Here is a 22,493-nt window from a genome sequence, read left to right on the forward strand (position 1 = left end):
GGACAGGAAACAGGTCTTCCTCTCAAGGTAAGTCTTTTTAATTATATTTTCCTCACACTATTTGCACACACAATACAAATGACAAACACTGGGTCTGCTTGTGGTCTCTCTCCCGTCTGGAGGCTCTGTGTCTGTTTTATGCCGCTCTCCTCGTGCTCACTGGAATTAGAGACAGGTGTTTAGGCATAATTTAGCTCAGGTGTAAGCGCCTTACCGCTTTCCTCTCGGACGGGCGCTTGACCACGCCCCCGCTGCCACATACCCCCACCGCCCGACTCAGGCCGGGGCACCATCTGGCCTGTCTACCACTCCCCCCCCCCATTCCTGAAGAGAAAGTCGGCGACAGCCATCTGCACCCCCGGTCTGTGGACCACCTTGAATTTAAAGGGCTGGAGAGCCAGATACCAACGGGTGATCCAGGCGTTAGTATCCTTCATGCGGTGGAGCCACTGGAGTGGGGCGTGATACGAGCAGAGGGTGAAGGCCCGCCCCAGCAGGTAATACCGGAGGGTGAGGACCGCCCACTTGATGGCCAAACACTCCTTCTCCACAGTGCTGTACTTAGTCTCCCTTAAGGAGAGCTTACGGCTAATGTACAGCACCGGGCGCTCCTCCCCCTCCACCACCTGCGAGAGTATGGCCCCCAGCCCTCTGTCTGAAGCGTCCGTCTGCAAAATAAAAGGGAGAGAGAAGTCAGGTGCATGAAGAAGCGGCCCCCCCACAAAGTGCGGCTTTAACCTGTATAAACGCCTGTTGACACTGCTCCGACCATTGAACCGGATCTGGAGCCCCCTTTTTATTGAGGTCAGTCAGCGGGCTGGTGACGTCCGAATAATTAGGCACGAACCTTCTATAATAGCCAGCCAGCCCCAGGAACTGCCTCACCCCCTTTTTGGTCTTCGGTCTAGGGCAATCCGCGGTCTTATCAATTTGGGGCCGCACCTGGCCATGACCCAAGTGGAACCCCAGATACCGTACCTCCACACGCCCAATCGCGCACTTCTTAGGGTTTGCCGTGAGCCCCGCCCGCCGCAGCGATCTCAGGACGGCCCTCAGATGTTGCATGTGCCGCTGCCAATCATTGCTATAAATGATAATATCATCTAAATAGGCAGCGGCGTACGCGGTGTGCGGTCTGAGGATCCGATCCATGAGTCGCTGAAACGTGGCTGGTGCCCCAAACAAACCGAAAGGAAGCGTCACAAATTGGTGTAACCCAAACAGCGTAGTGAAGGCTGTTTTCTCACGGGACATTGGTGTCAAGGGGATCTGCCAATAACCCTTTGTTAAATCCAAGGTCGAATAAAATCGAGCAGTACCTAACCGATCGAGCAGTTCATCAACCCGGGGCATTGGGTATGCGTCAAATTTAGACACCGCATTGACTTTTCTGTAATCCACACAGAATCGAACAGACCCATCACTCTTGGGAACAAGAACAACCGGGCTGGACCAATCACTGTGGGATTGCTCTATTACGCCCATATCAAGCATCGCATCTAATTCTTCCCGTACTATTTTCTTTTTATGTTCGGGTAAGCTATAGGGGCGGCAACGCACCACCGCGCCCGGCTCGGTCTCGATGTGGTGCTGTATGATGTTTGTACGGCCTGGTAGAGGGGAAAACACATCCGCAAATTCCTTTTGTAATTCAGAAACCTCTGTGAGCTGCCGCGGTGAGAGTTGGTCTCCACAAGTAACCGGAGTGTTGAGATTGTAGTTTTTGTTTACCTCCGGCCCGAGCTCCGCCCTCTCCAGAACTACCGTGGCCAATGTCACAGAGGCCGCCTCCTCCCTCCATAATTTCAGGAGGTTGAGGTGATAAATTTGACGTGCGCCCCCTCTATCTGTACGTTTAACTTCATAATCGAGATCCCCAACTCGTCGTGTGACCTCAAAGGGTCCTTGCCACTTGGCGAGTAATTTAGAGCTCGATGTTGGGAGTAATACGAGTACCTTATCTCCCGGTGCAAATTCCCGTAGCCGAGCACCCTTGTCATACAGCCGCTGTTGGCGTTCTTGAGCTTGGAGCAAATTCTCCTGTGTGAATCGCCCCAGTGTGTGGAGTTTTGCTCTAAGATCGAGAACGAACTGAATTTCATTTTTACTATTAGAAGGTCCCTCCTCCCACGTTTCGCGGATGACGTCAAGGACACCGCGGGGGCGTCGCCCGTACAGCAGCTCAAACGGGGAGAACCCGGTGGAGGCTTGTGGGACCTCTCGTACTGCAAACAACAGGGGGTCTAGCCACTTATCCCAATTTCTAGCGTCCTCGTGTACGAATTTACAAATCATGTTCTTGAGCGTTTTATTAAATCGTTCCACTAGGCCATCTGTCTGCGGGTGGTAAACGCTAGTGTGAATCAATTTGATGCCCAAGAGCTCGTAAAGTTCGCGAAGTGTTCGTGACATAAAAGTCGTGCCTTGATCGGTGAGGATTTCTTTCGGAATCCCCACCGGGAGATTATCTTGAAGAGTGCCCCTGCAACACTACGTGCGGAGATGTTGCTCAGAGGCACTGCTTCCGGATATCGCGTCGCGTAATCCACTAGGACTAACACGAAGCGATGTCCGCGTGCTGACCGTTCTAATGGCCCGACGAGGTCCATCCCAATTCTCTCGAAGGGGACCTCGATTAATGGTAGAGGGTGCAATGGCGCTTTTGGGGTGGCCGGTGGGTTTACCAGCTGACATTCACGGCACGCCGCACACCACCTGCGGACGTCACCGCCAATGTCCGGCCAATAGAAACGGGCTATTAGACGGAGAAGTGTTTTCCGTTCCCCTAGGTGACTGGCCATAGGATTGTAGTGAGCCGCCTGGAAAACCATTTCCCGGCGGCTTCGTGGAATCAATAATTGTGTCACTTCCTCCTTTGTTTGAGCGTCCTGCGTCACTCTATATAACCGATCTTTAATCATAGCAAAGTATGGGTATGAAATGGCGACGGCCGGCCGGAGCTGTTGACCATCAATCACTCTCACTTGGTCAAGAGTATGTTTAAGAGTTTCGTCCCGCGACTGCTCTAGAGGAAAGTCCCCTTCAGGGAATTCCCTGAGAGGAGGGGCAGCCACCTCGCCCCTTTCCTCGTCATTCCGAGCAGCCGAGGACGGTCCCGGGCTCCGCCTCCCCCGCCAAAGCATCGCACACCACACCTCTTTATGCAGGACCCATCCGCACAAATACCCTCTAATATATCTTTAAAATTCGGCCAATCAGTACCCAAGATTAGCGGATGGGTGAGGCGGGAACTAACCGCTGCCTCCACACTATGTTTTTTCCCCCTAAATATAATCGCCAACGTCACCATGGGATATTTGTGAACATCCCCATGCACACACCTCACCCTCACCAGTTTAGATAAACCCAAAGCCCCGGGTTGAACCAAGCATTGGTGGATGGTGGTCTGATTGCAGCCGGTATCCAGCAAAGCTTGGTAAATACCCCCCCTGATCCTTACCGGAATCCGGTATGCTCCAGCCCGATAGGGGGCAGCCTGCGGGACGTTGGAGACCCGCACCACCGTCCCCACCTCCATCAGCGGACACTGATCCCGGAAGTGGCCCGGGTCTCCACACCTCCAACAGGCCAGCCCAGGCGTTGCGGCCGCACTTGTGCTGGCGGGCGCCCCCACCTGAGGAAGAGAGCGGCTGAAAGATGGGGAATGGGAGGGTGCATTCTCCCACGGCCGGGGAGCAGGTCTCTGGAACCCTCCACGCCTGCGCGGGCCAGTAACGGGCCCTGGGGAGAGAACAGAAGGAGAAAACACAGGGGAGGGGGCGAGGGCATGGGCAGATACAAGGGAAGGGGAGAGAGAGAGAGAAGAAGAGGGCTCGTCCGCCCTCGGGATCGCTGCCAAGTGGTCCTCTGCTAGCCGAACAGCTTCCTCCAGCGCCGCCGGGCGATGGCACTGGACCCACCCCGCCGTCTTCCGAGGCAGCCATTGAACGAACTGTTCCAGTACCACCTGGTCGATTACTCCCTCGACGTCGTGGTCCCCCGCGAGCAGCCAGCGCCGACAGGCGTCCCGGAGCCGTTGGGCAAACGTGAACGGGCGATCGGACTTCTCCAACTTCATGCCCCGGAAGAGCTGGCGATTCTCTTCCGGGCTCCGACCGACCCGTTGCAGAATGGCCCTCTTCAGGTCAGTGTAAGCCAGGAGATTTGTCGCCGGCAGTTGTTGTGCCGCGAGTTGAGCTTCCCCGGACAGGAGAGGAATTAGACGGGCGGCCAGCCCCAGATTTCGGCCGGCCGCTCAAACAAGTCGAGGAAGGCCTCAGGATCATCTGCTGCCCCCATCTTCTGTAACGTGGGCGGGGGTAGCGTAGCGCGGCTGTCCGGGGTCGCGGCTGTGGCCGGCTCTGTCTCCTGGCTGAGGAGGCTCCGGATGGCGAGACGGTCCTCTGCCTGAGCCCGCATGATCTAAAAAAACCGGCGATCTTGGTCCTGCCGGAGCTCAAGCAGGGATTGCTGGTGGCCTTGATGCAGCGTCGCGAGGGATTGGAGGACTTCTGCCAGCTGGGAGGACTCTATGGGGGACTTTGCTCCATAATATCCCGGGTTTCGGCACCAGTGTAACACCGTTCTAGTGAAGGAGGACAGGAAACAGGTCTTCCTCTCAAGGTAAGTCTTTTTAATTATATTTTCCTCACACTATTTGCACACACAATACAAATGACAAGCACTGGGTCTGCTTGTGGTCTCTCTCCCCGTCTGGAGGCTCTGTGTCTGTTTTTATGCCGCTCTCCTCGTGCTCACTGGAATTAGAGACAGGTGTTTAGGCATAATTTAGCTCAGGTGTAAGCGCCCTTACCGCTTTACTCTCCCGGACGGGCGCTTGACCACGCCCCCGCTGCCACACTATGCTTCAAACTCATGTGACAAACTTAATCATGTTCTGTCTGGAGAGTTGGATTCGGTGTATAAGTGGGTTAGTGGAAACAAATTAGTCTTAAATATATCCAAATCTAAAAGTATGATCATTGGATCAAAACAAAAATTGATGCTTGGATCGGAATTAAAGTTACATATAGCCGGGCAAAGAATACAAGGAGTAGAAAAGGCTAAACTGTTGGGTCTGGTTATTGATAGTAGTCTTTCTTGGACAGAACACATAAATACTATTGTTAACAGAATAGGATGTGGCATTGCATTAACTAAAAAATGTTGTCATTATGTGAATCAGGAAACTTTAAAAATAGTAACAGAGTCATTAATATTATGTCACTTGTCATACTGCACTGAGGTGTGGTCTTCTGGAACTAAAAAGGACTTGTCAAAAATTCAGGTTGCGCAAAATAAAGCAGCAAGACTGGTTCTAGCCTGTACAATTAAAACAAGTAGAGATCAGATGTTTTCTACTCTTTCATGGCTCACTTTAAACCAAAGAATAACAGTTACTTTAAGCAGTATGATATATAACACATTGACAATGAAAATGCCTATTTCTCTGTTTAATCAAATAGTGTATTGTAATTCTGTGCATAATTATAACACCAGAAAGGCAAATAATGGTCATATAATGACCCCCTATCCAAAAACAAATTTTATGAAGAAAACCGTTCTGTATAGAGCAATAGTCATCTGGAATAACATTCCCATTGAAGTTCGTCAGCTTTGTAATAAGCTGGCATTTAAAAGAAGTCTAAGGTCTTATGTGTCGATGTAGGTTTTTATATGTTATGATTAAGGTAATTGTAAATAACATGGTATTTATATTTAGTTTTATGAATCGAAACTAGATTGTATGTAGGTATGAGTGTGTGTTTGTGTATGTATGTACATATATAAAATGTATATATTGTTTACTGTGATGATTAAATGTGTTGTTGTTGTTGTAATGTAATTTTTTAGAATGGAACCCAGGAAGACTAGCTGATGGCACAGACTTTCAGCTAATGGGATCCTAAAAATAAACAAACAAATAAACAAATAAACACCCCGTTATCTCGCATTTGCAGGCAGTATGGACAAAAGTGTCCAGAGTGTTTAATTCTGACATTTATTTAAAAGTTGCTTCGAGCATATGGCTGAACCCAAAGTTATGTATAAATAAGTCCCCTTTCTGCTGGACAGAGTGGATTGCGAGGGAGGTTAATACACATTGTGACCTATATGAGACGGGAATCAAATCAAATAACTTTATTGTCACACTACCATGTACACAAGTGCAACAGTAGGTGAAAGTCTTGTGTGCAGTTCCAAGCAACATAGCAGTCATGACAGTGACGAGACATATATCAATTATAATAAACAACATGTTTACACAACACAATTTACATATCAAATGTACACATACTTACACAACACAATAATAATATACAATGTACAGTAAACAATACACACAATATAGAATACACATACAATAAAAAGAAAAAATAAAGAGTATATAAAAATATATATATACAGTAGTTGTATTGTGGAGAAAATAATTATGACAGTCCAGTCAAGAGATATAAGATTAATAAAGTGCAGTGCTGATTATTAATTGTGAGAGATAAAATCTTCAAAAGTCTGATTGCTTGGGGGAAGAAGCTGTCATGTAGTCGGCTGGTGCGGGTCCTGATGCTGTGATACCGCCTGCCTGATGGTAGCAGTGAGAGCAGCCCATGACTCAGGTGGCTGGAGTCTCTGATGATCCTCCAAGCTTTTTTCACACACCGCCTGTTATATATGTCCTGGAGGGAGGGAAGCTCACCTCCGATGATGTGTCTGGCAGTTCGCACCACCCTTTGCAGGGATTTGCGGTTGTGGGCGGTACTATTGCCGTACCAGGTGGTGATGCAGCCAGTCAGGATGCTCTCTACAGTACTGGTGTAGAAGCATGTGAAGATGTGGTGGTTCATTCCAAACTTCCTCAGCCATCTCAGGAAGAAGAGCTGCTGGTGAGCCTTCTTTACAATGGGCTCAGTGTGGACGGACCATGTGAGTTTCTCAATATTGTGGACACCGAGGAACTTGAAGCTGCTGACTCTCTACACCGGTGCTCCATTAATGGTGATGGGGCTGTGTTCTCTGTCTTTCTTCCTGAAGTCCACTACAAGCTCCTTGGTTTTACTGACGTTGAGGGAGAGGTTGTGCCCTGACACCAGTCAGAGTGTGCACCTCCTCTCTTTCAGTGATCAGACCTACCACCGTCGTATCGTCAGCAAACTTAATGATGGCATTGGAGCTATGTGTTGCCACACAGTCATGTGTGTACAGGGAATACAGGAGTGGGCTGAGAACACAGCCCTGTGGGGCTCCAGTGTTGAGGGTCAGTGATGAGATGTTGCTGCCCATTCTAACCACCTGACATCTGCCTGACAGGAAGTCCAGGATCCAGCTGCACAGCGAGCCATTTAAGCCCAGAGCCGGAGTTTCACATCAAGCTTGGAGGGCACTATGGTGTTGAATGCTGAGCTGTAGTCTACAAACAGCATTCTCACATATGTGTTCCTTTTTTTCCAGGTGGGTTGAGAGCAGTGTATATTGCAGATGCAATGGCATCATCAGGGGAGCGGCAATGGTCCAGAGAGGTGGGCAGCACAGGGCAGATGTGATCTCTGAATAGCCTCTCAAAGCATTTGCTGATGATGGGGGTCAGAGCAACAGGATGCCAGTCATTTAAGCAAGTGATTTTTGATTGCTTTGGTACAGGCACAATGGTGGACATTTTGAAGCACGTGGGGACTACAGACAGGGAGAGGAACAGGTTTAAAATGTCCGTAAAAAACAACAGCCAGTTGGTTCGCACATGCTCTGATGAATGCCATCTGGACCCGCGGCTTTACGGATGTTCACCCGTCGTAAGGATCGGGTTACATCCGCAACAGAGACGGAGTGTGAACCAACTTCTGTAGCGTCGGCCACGAGTGCTCTCTCCACGAGGGCGGTATTATGCTCATCCGGGAGAGAGGCAGCGGTGTTCGCGTTGGAGTTTTTATTCCCTTTGTAGACCGTGATGATGTTAATTCCCTGCCACATACTTCTAGAGTCGGTGGTGTTGAACTGTCCTTCAATTTTGTGCCTATACTGGCGTTTGGCTGCTCTGATAGAGTTACGGAGGGCCTAACTGGCTTGTTTATGCTCCTCCGCATTCCCGGAATTAAAAGCGGAGGTCCGCACATTAAGTGCCACGCGAACATTGCCGTTAACCCATGGTTTCTGGTTGGGATAGATCTGTATTGTTTTGGTTGGAACAACATCCTCTACGCACTTGATGAAACATGTTATGCTATCAGCGTAAACCTCAATGTCGTCATCAGAGGCGGACCGGAACATCTCCTAATCAAAACAGTCTTGTAGCATAGAGTCTGATTGGTCCGACCAGCACTGGATCGGTGCTCAGGGTCGGTGCTTCCTTTTTCAGTTTCTGCCAGTAAGCGGCCAGAAGCAGAACAGAAGAGTGGTATGATTTGCCAAATGGTGGGCGGGTGAGGGATTTGTAGACATTCCAGAAAAGAGAATAGCAATGGTCCCCTTGTTTGTTGAAGCTGATATGTTGGTGGTATTTTTGTGCGATTGTTTTAAAATTGGCTTTGTTAAAGTCCCCGGTAAAATTGACGCAGCCTCAGGGTGCACGGTTTCCTGCTCACTTATACTCCCATACAGTTCCTTAAGTGCCCGGTCTGTGTCTGCTTGTGGGGGGATGCACTCAGCAGTGATAATGACCGCTGTGAATTCCCTCGGTAGCCAGAATGGTTGAAACAGAAGCATGAGATATTTCAGATCAGGGAGCAGAAAGACTTGATAAAATGTACGTTCCTCTGATCACACCATGATTTGTTGATCATAAAATATACACCACTACCTCTGTTTTTACCTGAGTGATCTTTCGCTCTGTCCGCTCTGTGCACGGAGAACCACGCAGGTTCGATGACCGAGTCTGGACTCTCCGCAGACATCCAGGTAAGGCAGATAATGCAGCAATCCCTCGTCTCTCATTGGAAAGAGTTCCGCACTCTCAGCTCGCAGAGCTTGTTGTCCAGAGACTGAACATTTGCCAGTAGTATACTGGGTAGTGGGGGTCGATTTGTGCGATGACTTACTCTGATGAGTACGCCGGCTCTTTCCCCTGGACTCATTGGACCCACCTGCTCTTTCCCCTTTTCCTTCTGCTTTGTCTGGGCAGACCAGACAAAGGGCTCCGCAGGTGTGCTTGTAAAAAGTGGTTCGGCATTGAGGAATTTGAAGTCCGGTTTTTGGTGTGTAATTGCAGAACCAATGTCCAAAAGCATTTGTCTGTCATATACAATAAGGCAAACAACATCCAAGACAAAAAAAAACTAAAAACTGTAAACAAAACAAACAATAAACTGCATTGTTGGGTCGGAGCTCGCAACGCAGCAGCCATACTTGGCGCCATCTTGAGTCGAGAGTGTTGAGATCCTTTGAAAATATGGATCAACATTTTGAGATTTCCAGGTCTCAATTCTTTAGGTATTTACAGCTGCGCCACCTGCTTTGTACTATTTTTGGGAGTAGCATACACCCCCCTAGAATACTAGCAGATACTCCGGAAGTGGTGATTACTGCTTTTGGAAAAGGTAATTAGGCATCAATTTATGTCAATTAAGAGTCTGGGGAATGGAGCTTCAGCTTCTCTCAAGAGATTATGGGAGAGATTTAAACTTGGTATTGGAGGGCTAGAATTTAAAAAAGAAAACATTAATTCTGCATCTAGAGATGCAGGCGTGCGCCTTATGCAATTTAAGATTTTACATTGATTAAAGACACACCCACCTGCTGGCAATGCCAATCAGAAGATGGGGACACAACTCATGTTTTTTGGTGATGTGTTAAGATCCAAGAATTCTGGTTGACTGTGTAGGTGAGGGTAAACTGGTTCTTAGGCAAATATAGTTATTGCCATGGAGTGTCGGTAAGGACACGGAAGCAGAAATCCAGACTTAAATCTTTTTGTGTGTGTGTGTGTGTGTGTAAATGTATATAAGATTAACAAACTACAATATGCCTAATAGCATGGTAGATATTACACTTAATTCCAAATAACACTGTGTTTCCATATACATATATACTACCAGGCTTGCAAAGGCATATAAAGGCAATTACAGGCATGTAAACATAAAACTGAGTAAACATGGTGTACAAATATTAATTTAGACTTGCATTAAAATAAACTTTGCACTCAACAGACAATTACAATTAAAGCACACAAATAAATATGTGGAAATTAAATCCAATTAGCCTGGTATTATTTTGAGGAGCATGGAATGATCTCCATTATATTTATGTCTCCTGGATAAGCGCCTATTTTTAGTTAAACACTTGTGAGTCCGCTAATCTCCTGCTATTCTGCCTAAACTTAGATTTACATATTTAACAGTCAACAAATGTATCATATACATAAACAGCAACAATGACTCTATCAAAGACAAGATGAATACAAGTAAAAAAGAATGGAAAAGATGGACAGGAAAAGCTATCTTTGACTCTCTGCCCGACTCTGACTAACTGAGAATAAACAAGTCCCTAATGTTTACATCACTGCATCCTTGGGCCAGTGCTGCATTTTAATTGGCTGTCATTTTGTGTGATCAGTGCATGATCAGTAAGAGAGGCTACCCCAAAACTAAGCTCAGACCCACCTATTCCAAACACAGAGCCCTTACACCTGATGCTGAATCCCCATTGGCTGATCTCTTGCGTGATCAGTGCATGGGCAAGACTTGGGTCACTCAGAGGGCAGAGCTGGGTTTCTCTTCTTCACTCTGTATTTTAGGCGATGAGGTGGTCATTTGTATAGGGGATAAATACAGTGGGTCCTAGCCAGTGTAATGATCAGTAGACAGATCATTTTGAGGGGATGGAATTTGGCTGGTGCACCCTCATTTCAGGAGTTGTGTACGGAGATGGGTAGGGTGGCAGCATTTGAAGAGAGAGTCAGATAGAAGGCTAGGCAAGCTGGAGGTGTTAAGAAGTGGGGCAGCTATCTGACGTTTTTGTAAGGCTCTCAGGAGGGGCAGTGGAGAGGGATTTATAGTTTAAATGTGTGTGATTATTATATATATATATATATTGTTTTTGTGTGAGTTGGGATGATTGTTGGGGGTCAAGATGAGGTGGGGGATTGGGAGGGGGAAGGGGAATTAATGGGGGTTAAAAGTTGATTCTGTGCATATATGTTTTTATTTTCGGTTTCATTTGTTAGAATCAATAAAACGTTTTAATCTGAAAAAAGATGTCTATAAATACAAGCATCACTTGATTGCATATCCTTTGAATACCTAAGTATTGATCCAAAACATGCTCCACGCATTATATTTATAATTATTTATAAGCTTCCAAAATACTTATTGCTGAGGATTTCAGCATTCATATAGATAATCTGGAACACAACACTGCAAAATAACTCACACTCCCAATCATTGATACACTCATGATTTGATCATTAGTAAGGGACTAAACATTTCATCCACTGCTAATAAGGATGTAGCACTATCTGACCAATTCTGTATTTTCTTTGATATATTGATTTCTCCTGCAACTGAAGATAGATCTGCCTCTGATAAAAAGAGGCACATAAATGAGAATACTAGTGTGCAATTTATGAAAGTTATATCTATTACTCCAAGTATGTCCAAAAGATATTCAACTGTGTTGAATATAAAACTGTTAAAAGTTAAAAATGCTATTGATGACATTGCTACTGTAAATGTCAGGAAGATTACTGGCAGATTACTTTCAATTTGGAACTAAGTACAGCTAGATGGCCTTTCTTCTGAACATTATAAACAACAACATAAACAACTCCCATACAATTTTGCAACTGTAGAGAGACTAACCCCCAACAGAGGTTCCCTGTGAAATGTTCTCTGACAGCAAACACAGTGAGTTTGCATGTTTTTTCATGAAGATCAATGATATTATGATGGCCATCATCTTCGTCCTCATACTGTACTGAGGCAGCACCCACCACAACAACTGAATAAATTAGTCGCTATGGGTGGGTTGCACCAACAAATATTAATCTTAAATGTATTTTAAATCAAGGTTTATCTGATAATTCTGTTTCTGTTACTTTAAGCATTGTTTAAAATAATCAGGGTTACATTTTAACCATCGATTTGATCCTGATTTATAGTTCACAATAAATCTGATTTAACTTTAATCCTGATGCTTGCATACATTCTCTCATTTAAATCTGTTAGGGATTAACTTTAAACTAGCAGCTGAGGTGGTTTAAATCAAATTAACCTACAATTAAACATGAAAGACATGGTAAACAAACAGTGGATGTGCCATCAGCCCTTTATCGTAGAATTGGTTTATTATGGTACAAAATGTTGGGCCATTGAATACTTTTATATTGGTGGTGGCTCGATAACCTGCTTCCCCATCCTATACTTGTGGGGAAACAGGACATAGATGAGCCTCTCATGGAGAAGTGAGTGAAGAGTGTAATTTCGGCATTTAAGGTGAACGGTTGCAAGCAACAGATTGCTATTCCTCCGCTCCTTTCTTATACTCATTTCAGTCGGCAGCCTGGGCTGTTAATTTGTGGCACTGATGAGAGGAAGCTAGTCAATCACGAGACCCGTGTGGTCCTTTTTTCTTAAAATATGATGCCATATTTTAAAACTTGTGACATTGTACACACTGCTGTGATGTTTTCCTAACCTCACTGATCTGCCCTGTGTTCAAATCTACAGCTACAGTGCATATAAAAAGTCTAAACACCCCTGTTAAAATGCCAGGTTTTTGTGATGTAAAAGAATGAGACAAAGATAAATCATGTCAGAACTTTTTCCACTTTTAATGTGACCTATAATGTGAATAACTCAATTGAAAAACAAACTGAAATCTTTGTGTGGGGGGGCCTTACAATAACCTGGATGCATAAGTGTGCACACCCTCTTATAACTGAGGATGTGGCTGCATTCAGAATTAAACAATCACATTCAAACTCATGTTAAATAGAAGTCATTACACACCTGCCATCATTTAAAGTGACTATGATTAATCACAAATAAATTTCAGCTGTTCTAGAAGGTTTTTCCTGACATTTTCTTAGTTGCATCTCAGAGCAAAAGCCATGGTCCGCAGAGAGCTTCCAAAGCATAAGAGGGATCTCATTGTTGAAAGATATCAGTCAGGAGAAGGGTACAAAATAATTTCCAAAGCATTAGATATACCATGGAACACAGTGAAGACAGTCAACATCAAGTGGAGAAAATATGGCACAACAGAGACATTACCAAGATCTGACATCCTTCCAAAATTGATGAAAGACGAGAAGAAAACTGGCCAGGGAGGCTTCCAAGAGGCCTACAGCAACATTAAAGGAACTGCAAGAATTTCTGGCAAGTACTGGCTGTGTGCAACATGTGACAACAGTCTCCCGTATTCTTCATATGAATGGGCTATGGGGTAGGGTGGCAAGACGGAAGCCTTATCTTACAAAGAAAAACATCCAAGTCTGGCTGAAGTTAGCAAAAACAAACATCAAGTTTCCCAAAAGCATGTGGGAAAATTTGTTATGGTCTGAAGAAACCAAGGTTGAACTTTTTGGCCATAATTCCAAAAGGTATGTTTGGCGCAAAAACAACATTGCACATCACCCAAAGGACAACATACATTTACATTTATGCATTTGGCAGACGCTTTTATCCAAAGCGACTTACAGTGCACTTATTACAAGGACAATCCCCATGGAGCAACCTGGAGTTAAGTGTCTTGCTCAAGGACACAATGGTGGTGGCTGTGGGGATCGAACCAGTGACCTTCTGATTACCAGTTATGTGCTTTAGCCCACTACGCCACCACCACTCCATACCCACAGTGAAGCATGGTGGTGGCAGCATCATGCTTTGGGGCTGTTTTTCTTCAGCTGGAACCGGGGCCTTAGTCAGGGTGGAGGGAATTATGAACAGTTCCAAATACCAGGCAATTTTGGCACAAAACCTTCAGGCGTCCGTTAGAAAGCTGAAGTTCACCTTTCAGCACGATAACGACCCAAAGCACACATCCAAATCCAAAAAAGCATGGCTTCACCAGAAGAAGATTAACATTTTCGAATTGCCCATCCAGAGTCCAGTCTTGAATCCAATTGAACATCTGTGGGGTGATCTGAAGAGGGCTGTGCACAGGAGATGTCCTCGCAATCTGACAGATTTGGAGCGCTTTTGCAAAGAAGAGTGGGCAAATATTGCCACGTATAATAAAAATATTTAACTGAATAAGACATGAAATGAGCATTTTAGGATTTATTAGCTGGCAGCCCTGCTGTCATGGAAACGAATCAGTCTCTGTAGTTATGTCATGGAGTTTTGAACACTGATTTTATATGTCCTCAATCAATAATGGCAACCTCATTGAAGAAATGTCATACTACGATGTGTATCGAAAGTTTACGTTTGGTGAACTCTGAACTGCGAATCAGACTCAAACAACAGACACAACTGACTCAGAGGTGTATTCATTCATCTGGTGAAACCAATAATTGCTCCGACACTTGAACACAGTGTGTCTACTGGGACATGTAAAAAACTTTCTTTGTACTTGCTGCCCTAAAACATTTCCCACATGTTCATGCAGGGCAGTTTCTAGGGATGGGCAGTTTTATGAGTGAAACTCTTTCCAAAGTGTGAGCACTTGTAAGGTTTTTCTCCAGTATAAATTATTTTGTGTGTTTTCAGTTGTTGTGACCAAGTGAATCTCTTTTCACAGTGTGAGCACTTGTAAGGTTTTTCTCCAGTATGAATTCTCTCATGTGTTTTCAGGTGTTGTGACCAAGTGAAACTCTTTTCACAGTGTGAGCATTTGTAAGGTTTTTCTCCAGTATGAATATTCTCATGAGTTTTCAGGTTTTGTGAAAGACTGAAACTCTATTCACAGTGTGAGCACTTATAAGGTTTTTCTCCAGTATGAATTCTCTCATGTGTTTTCAGTTGTTGTGACCAAGTGAATCTCTTTTCACAGTGTGAGCACTTGTAAGGTTTTTCTCCAGTATGGATTTTCTCGTGTGTTTTCAGGTTTTGTGACTGAGTGAAACTCTTTTCACAGTGTGAGCACTTGTAAGGTTTTTCTCCAGTATGAATTCTCTCATGTGTTTTCAGGTTTTGTGAAAGACTGAAACTCTTTTCACAGTGTGAGCACTTGTAAGGTTTTTCTCCAGTATGAATTCTCTCATGTGTTTTCAGTTGTTTTGACTGAGTGAAACTCTTTTCACAGTGTGAGCATTTGTAAGGGTTTTCTCCAGTATGAATTCTCTCGTATGTTTTCAGTTGTTTTGACTGAGTGAAACTCTTTTCACAGTGTGAGCACTTGTAAGGTTTTTCTCCAGTATGAATTCTCTCATGTTTTTTCAGGTCTTGTGACCAAGTGAATCTCTTTTCACAGTGTGAGCACTTGTAAGGTTTTTCTCCAGTATGCATTCTCTCGTGTGTTTTCAGTTGTTGTGACTGAGTGAAGCTCTTTTCACAGTGTGAGCATTTGTAAGGGTTTACTCCAGTATGAATTCTCTCATGTGTTTTCAGTTGTTGTGACCAAGTGAAACTCTTTTCACAGTGTGAGCATTTGTAAGGGTTTTCTCCAGTATGAATTCTCTCATGTGTTTTCAGGTTTTGTGACTGAGTGAAACTCTTTTCACAGTGTGAGCATTTGTAAGGTTTTTCTCCAGTATGCATTCTCTCGTGTGTTTTCAGTTGTTGTGACTGAGTGAAACTCTTTTCACAGTGTGAGCATTTGTAAGGGTTTTCTCCAGTATGAATTCTCTCATGTGTTTTCAGGTTTTGTGACTGAGTGAAACTCTTCTCACAGTGTGAGCATTTGTAAGGTTTTTCTCCAGTATGCATTCTCTCATGTGTTTTCAGTTGTTGTGACCAAGTGAAACTCTTTTCACAGTGTGAGCACTTGTAAGGTTTTTCTCCAGTATGGATTTTCTCGTGTGTTTTCAGGCTTTGTGACCGAGTGAAACTTTTTCCACAGTGTGAGCACTTGTAAGGTTTTTCTCCAGTATGAATTCTCTCATGTGTTTTCAGGTTTTGTGACTGAGTGAAACTCTTTTCACAGTGTGAGCAGTTGAAAGTATTTTTGGCTGCTCTTCTTTTATGCTTTTCTGGTGTTAAATTCTTCTTAGTCTTTGAGCAAATCAAAGATTTTTCTCCAGTTATAAAATCATGATGTTTCTGACACTGAAGTTTGTTCTCCATGTTATTCAGTTCTTGACATTTCTCCTTCACTTCCATCAGCTCTACAATAAACACAGTAAATAGACAAAAATCAATTCAAGAGGTAGAAACTTAAAATAAATCATATTGAACCTTAATTCAATATCAGAAAACAACAAACATCCAGTATTAATTTGTGTTTGCTGTGCAAGCTTTATTTATTTATACTGTTTATTCCACCAACTAACTGCATTTAATAATGAATAGTCATCAGGGTTTGATATTAACACCTGCCCACCCTAAAATCAGCAGTAGCCTAGTGGGTATTTCTTTCCCTCTTACTAGCCACTTTGGCAGGTGATGTTTTCAGGGTTTTCCTGCATTGAATATTCTGTGAAAGTTGGGCCACTGCAAAAGCAAAACAATTATTCTATCCATCTCACGTTCATTGCTCATAAGCACTAAATATGTTGCTCATATTAGATATGCACATCTGCGAGGGTTGAATGAATTATAATTCCCCTTCTGTCGCTCTCTCCACGTTGTGTCAGAGAAGCGACACTAGGGGTCTCTCTTGAGCGCCGATATTCACCTCTGGACTATGAAAAAAGGCCAATGAGAGTTGGCAACCAGTATTTGCATGTCCCGCCCCCGGACATACGGGTATTTAAGCGGCGCAAATACGGGAGTTCATTCAGAAAATTTCTTCGGAGCCGATGGTCGTGCATGCAGTCTGCTGCGAGTTACACACCAAGTTCCTGTTTAATCCTCTGACGCTCTGCATGCTGTTGGATCTGACGGCGCATAACAGCGGCTTTCTCCTTCGTGCACGGCTGTGCATTCTTGCCCCTGGGCGCGTCGACAGCGCAGACAACTCGAAAGAGTTATTCTAAAAGAGTAATTTCGCTCTAAAGAGCAAAACACAGCGGCGTTGAGCGTCCTTCTCAGGACGCGTCTATTTAAAGACAATATTTCCGCCCCTGTGTAGTTTCTGGATGTGGTTGATTTCTCTCCACCTCTGACGGTCATAAAAACTGCCTTGCATTCCTGAGTTGCGATCACACGCAGGCAGCGTTTTTATGAATGGTCTATGTTTTCAGTGTGAGAACATAGCCATGACAGCATTGCGGTTGTAGGCTTTCTCTTGTAGTGAGAGAAAGCCGCTTCAGGCGCCCCCCCGTGCCTCGCCTCCTTCCCACGGGATTGAGGCAGGCGCCGCGGGCGATGAAAACGATCTGGGGACAATGACGGGCTCCGTTTCGCCGGGTGAAACACCTCGAAACCCCCACCTCCCTGGCACGCTTGCTTGTTTCCGTCCGAGCTCGGGATGAGCATTCTCTCCAATGGGTTATGTTTTCAGTGTGAGAACATAATCGCGGCAGCGTTGCGATCTCTGCTTTCTCTTGTAGTGAGAGAGAGCCATTTCAGCCGCCCCCCGCGCCTCCTTCCTACGGGATTGAGGCAGGCGCCGCGGCCGATGGAGAACGATCTGGGGAGAATAACGGGACGCTTTCGCCGGGTAAATCCCCTCGAAAACCTCCCGCCTCCCCGGCACGCTTGCCTGCTTCCCCCGAGCTCGGGATTAGTGCGGTCCGCTTAACGGCCTACCGTCAGGTCCCTCGAGCTGCATCGGAGAGCGTAACAGCGGCGTCGGATGTGGATAACTCTCCTGGGAGAGGCTGGAGAGGAGGCTGTCCCCCTCCACCCTCAAGGTGTATGTTGCCGCTATCGCGGCCCACCACGACACGGTAGACGGCAAGTCTCTTGGTAAGCACGACTTAATCGTCAGGTTCCTAAAAGGTGCCCGGAGGATAACTCCCTCCCGGCCTAACCTGTTCCCCTCCTGGGATCTCTCGGTCGTCCTTACGGGACTCCAGAGACCCCCCTTCGAGCCACTTGACTCAGTTGGACTCAGGGCCCTCTCTCTCAAGACTGCCCTGCTGATCGCGCTCGCTTCCATCAAGAGGGTCGGGGACCTGCATGCGTTCTCTGTTAGCGACGCTTGCCTGGAGTTCGGTCCGGCAGACACTTTCGTGATCCTAAGACCGCGACCGGGCTACGTGCCCAAGGTTCCTACCACACCCTTCAGGGATCAGGTGGTGAACCTGCAAGCGCTGCCCCGGAGGAGGCAGACCCAGCCCTTTCACTGCTGTGTCCGGTACGCGTATTTTGCGTATTTATCTGGACCGCACACAGAGCACCAGACACTCTGAGCAGCTCTTCGTCTGCTTTGGGGGACAGCAGAAAGGGAATGCTGTCTCCAAGCAGAGACTCGCCCACTGGGTTGTCGACGCCATTTCCCTGGCTTATCACACCCAAGCCGTGCCCCCCCCTTGCGGGTCCGAGCTCACTCCACCAGGAGTGTTGCGTCCTCATGGGCACTGGCTAGGGGCACTGCCCTAGCAGACATTTGTAGAGCAGCGGGCTGGGCAACACCTAACACTTTTGCGAGATTCTACAATCTCCGAGTTGTGTCAGTATCAGAGTTTCCGCTAGAAAAAAATGATGCCGGTCAAAGTGACCGGCAGAGGTATCGTCTTACGGACATTTTGATGATATGCCGGTCAAATATATCGCCTCTTAATTAGTCAAGTTGAGGAAAACTGGAGGCAGTCTATGTAACTTAAAAAATGACATAATCAGGCCGTATAGAATGCAACATATTATTATTAGCTTAACTTTCAAATAGACGAAAAAAAAACATGAACGTCCGATTGGCGTCAATCAACGGCAATTGTTTTTTACTGTGGTTTCACACACATTCACTTTTTGAAACATTGAGGCACGGATGTACCTAATACAAATAAATAAAACATCTCCAGTTAACTAGCAGATCATTCATTTAGTCCGTTATTAACCCTCTGGGGTCTGAGGGTGTTTTGGGCCCTGGAGAAGTTTTGACATGCCTTGACATTTGTGCTTTTTTCAGTTGCTTAAAAACATATTAATGTCTAAAGTCTGATAACACTGTCTTCAGCACAAACTGGGCTACAATAATATGTGAGCAACATGTATGTACAGGTTTGTATTTTTGAGAAAATAATGTTTATGCATGGTTTTTGAAAAACGAAAATTTTAAGTCACTGAAATAAGGCCATATAACACATACTAAACATACTAAACATTTGACTTTTGAGAACTGGATCTTGTAGCCTAGAGTTTTGCTACAAAATGATGTGAAAATCATCCTGATCACTCATTCATACAAAACAATATAGTCATTTAACTTTTGTGTGACAATTTTAGAGCTGAATGGTAATATGCGAGGAGGCGTGAACGATCATGAATATTGATGAGATTCACACCTGAGGACACAAAGACCACTCCTCTGGGCCTATCAATGAGGAATGTGACAGAGAGAGAATTAATGTGAGGAGACTTAATGATCAAAATCAAGTTTTAAGTTAAAAGAAGTAATCTGACTATATATTTTCTTTACATAAAGACTTTACTTAATTTTAGACCTACACTACCATTAAAAGAAGTCTCTTCTGCTCACCAAGACTGCATTTATTTGATCCAAAATACACATGATAATATGCTGATTTTCTAATATGGGCATATTTAAAGTGCATTTTAACCTGAACAGATATTTGCAAGCACAAGCTTTGTTGATGATAACGAGTCAGCATAAACACATTAAAATATAATCTAACATTCATATTATTTTTATATCATATTACATATCATATTTATATCATACAGCATACAATGTAAATAACAACATTTACCTGTAACTAAAACTTGCCTATTAGGACATGTCAATACTTTGAATGTCAAATGTCAAACTTTGAATCCTGTCTGGAAACAGTCCCACTAGTAAAATATGTACATGTTTATATAAAATAGCATGTCAGCTAATGAAAACTAAATGACTTACTCGTTTGAAATTGTATCCTCTGCTGGAACAAATCTGTCTTCAAAATACAAATGTCCACCTCTTCGTCTGAGAAAAATGTTAACTCTTCCTTAATAGCCAAGAGTTTGATCGCCTCATGTATCCTTACAAGCACGCAGAAAAGTTTAGTTGTGTTTGTTTACATCAAATCTCGCAGTCGGGCGTGTACTTTTCCCTTGATCGCCTCAGCACATTAGCGTATGAATGGCGCGCTCTGCTGGTGGGTGGGATCACATTACAGATAATGAGATGGACCGGTAAAAACTGTACATCGCTTTGTTTCAAACAGATTGCATTGCAGGAGAATATTTGTTTTAAATTTGAATTGTTTTATTTAAAAGTAGACATTTTAAGCTTTCTTTAGACATATGTTTCATGTTTGTGTGAGAAGAATTCGCGGAGTTTAAGTTAATTTTAGTGACGTGTTGCTGAAATATGATCGTGAACACAGAGACTGCTGAAAGCTTACCCTTTTTATTTTATTTATTTAAAAAAAACACAAGGTTTTGATGTTAATATGAGTGTACACAAAAAAGAAGACCCTCTATAGTTTATAATCATGTATTGATTGTATTTATATGACCATAAATGACGGAGTATTTTAAGTCTATTTTACTGCTATGTAAAAAAAAACAGCAAAACGCGCCGGCGCATTTGCCGACCCCAGAGGGTTAAATAAGAGATCTAGCGCTAAAATCTGTTGTTTTTGAAATCAAGCTGAGCGCTCGTGTCCGCTGCTATCAGTTGCATGGACGACGCGCTGCGCGAGTTGCGCGAGTTGCGCAATCTTCACTAGGACGCGCGTTTCAATCTATCGCCATTGCGGAGACTCTCTATTAATTCCGGTGAAATCACAAAATAAAATGCACACAAACGTGTCCCTGCTTGATATAGACTGTAACCATGCACTGATGAACACAGGCTATTCAGTTTTGATGATAGAGAAAAAAAACTGCACGAATGCGCGGATTAGAAGCACTGATCTATCTATAATGAGATGTTCCTGATTCACCATCGTCTGGCCTCTGAAAAAAGCTTTTAAAGCTAGTCTGCCTGGACCTGGCCATATTTGAAACGTCTCACTCAATCGTTCGTTGTTTAGGTCTATATTGTAGCCGTTTTAGGCGTGCGCTTTATTTGAAATGCAGCATGCGATGTTGTTTCATAACTTTCAAACGATAGAGCCTGTATCTGCATCAGCAGTTCACGTACACGGCTCAGCGCATGGCACTTTTATAAGTGGACCCCTAGTGTCGCTTCTCTGACACAACATGGAGCGAGCGACAGAAGGGGAACGTCTAGGTTACGTATGTAACCTCCGTTCCCCGATGGAGGGAACGAGACGTTGTGTCTCCCCTGCCACGTCGCTGAGCTGAGCCACTGTTGTGGCCGGACCATTTCCGGCTCCTCAGAAAAATCCTGAATGAACTCCCGTATTCGCGCCTCTTAAATACCCGTATGTCCGGGGGCGGGACATGCAAATACTGGTTGCCAACTCTCATTGGCCTTTTTTCATAGTCCAGAGGTGAATATCGGCGCTCAAAAGAGACCCCTAGTGTCGCTTCTCTGACACAACGTCTCGTTCCCTCCATCGGGGAACGGAGGTTACATACGTAACCTAGACGTTTCGCGTCAGGAATGCAAACTACTCACCTTTTCCCTAAAGTCTCTTTTTTTTAAAGCTAAATCTAAAATGGTTACTTGCCGTTATTGGTTCTCTGAGCTGCCAATCTTCATTACCCTGATGACATCATCTCCACTCTCCACCAATGGATGGCGCTTCCTACCCTTTAAAAGCCGGTTGAATTCATGTGTTTGTAGCTTATTCGTTCGATGACCAATTTGCATGTTTGCTCCTGGTTGTGTATATTGTCACTGACTCATTGTGACTCTGCTTGTTCATTTTTGTGTACTGACAAAGTCACTCGTTACCCCATTCTCAGTTTATGTGACTTTTGTTGGTGTTATTCCTATAACTCGCTGCTCTTCTAACCAGAGTTGAAATGTGGACAGGTAAGATATCACGTGACATACACTATGCATCATGTAGTCTCTTATTTGTATTAGACACCCTAGGTTAGGAGTGAGTGCCAACCCCTGTACTTATTATGTTTTTGAGATCAGGTAGAACAGTTTAGATATTGGAGTTTCAAATGCTGAAGACCTGTTTTATTTCTTTATTGTGGTTTTGTTTGGTCTGACAACTTAATGAGATTGGAGGGTTAAAGAAGTGAGCTAGAATTGTTTTGTTTTGAATCTTTTCTTTGGCTTCACTCATGTCCCTCTTCCCTCTGGTTTCGTTATTAGTATATTCTTTGTATTATATGTATATGCTCTTTACTCATTTATCATTGACTTTTCATTACGGTGATATACCCAAGAATAAATTACTTTTACATCATATACTTCTGTAATTTCCTCGTTGGGGGCTCGTCCGGGATATTCAAATAAATATATAAATGTCTATTTTAAGACACATGTCC

At 44.5% G+C, this 22,493-nt stretch overlaps 1 protein-coding gene and 1 pseudogene across 1 annotated transcript in view; one reads left to right on the top strand and one right to left on the bottom strand.

Annotated features, from left to right (window-relative positions):
* LOC127618539 (zinc finger protein 721-like) overlaps window positions 1–22,493 on the top strand; it is a 176,836-nt pseudogene that overhangs the window by 94,492 nt on the left and 59,851 nt on the right.
* The window catches only part of LOC127618631 (uncharacterized), a 342,725-nt gene that overhangs the window by 64,393 nt on the left and 255,839 nt on the right, over window positions 1–22,493 (bottom strand). The window contains 1 exon segment of the mRNA XM_052091204.1: window positions 14,680–16,195. Coding sequence (XP_051947164.1) covers window positions 14,680–16,195 — 1,516 coding nt within the window.

Source organism: Xyrauchen texanus, chromosome 25, assembly GCF_025860055.1.
Source record: "Xyrauchen texanus isolate HMW12.3.18 chromosome 25, RBS_HiC_50CHRs, whole genome shotgun sequence".
NCBI lineage: Eukaryota > Metazoa > Chordata > Actinopteri > Cypriniformes > Catostomidae > Xyrauchen > Xyrauchen texanus.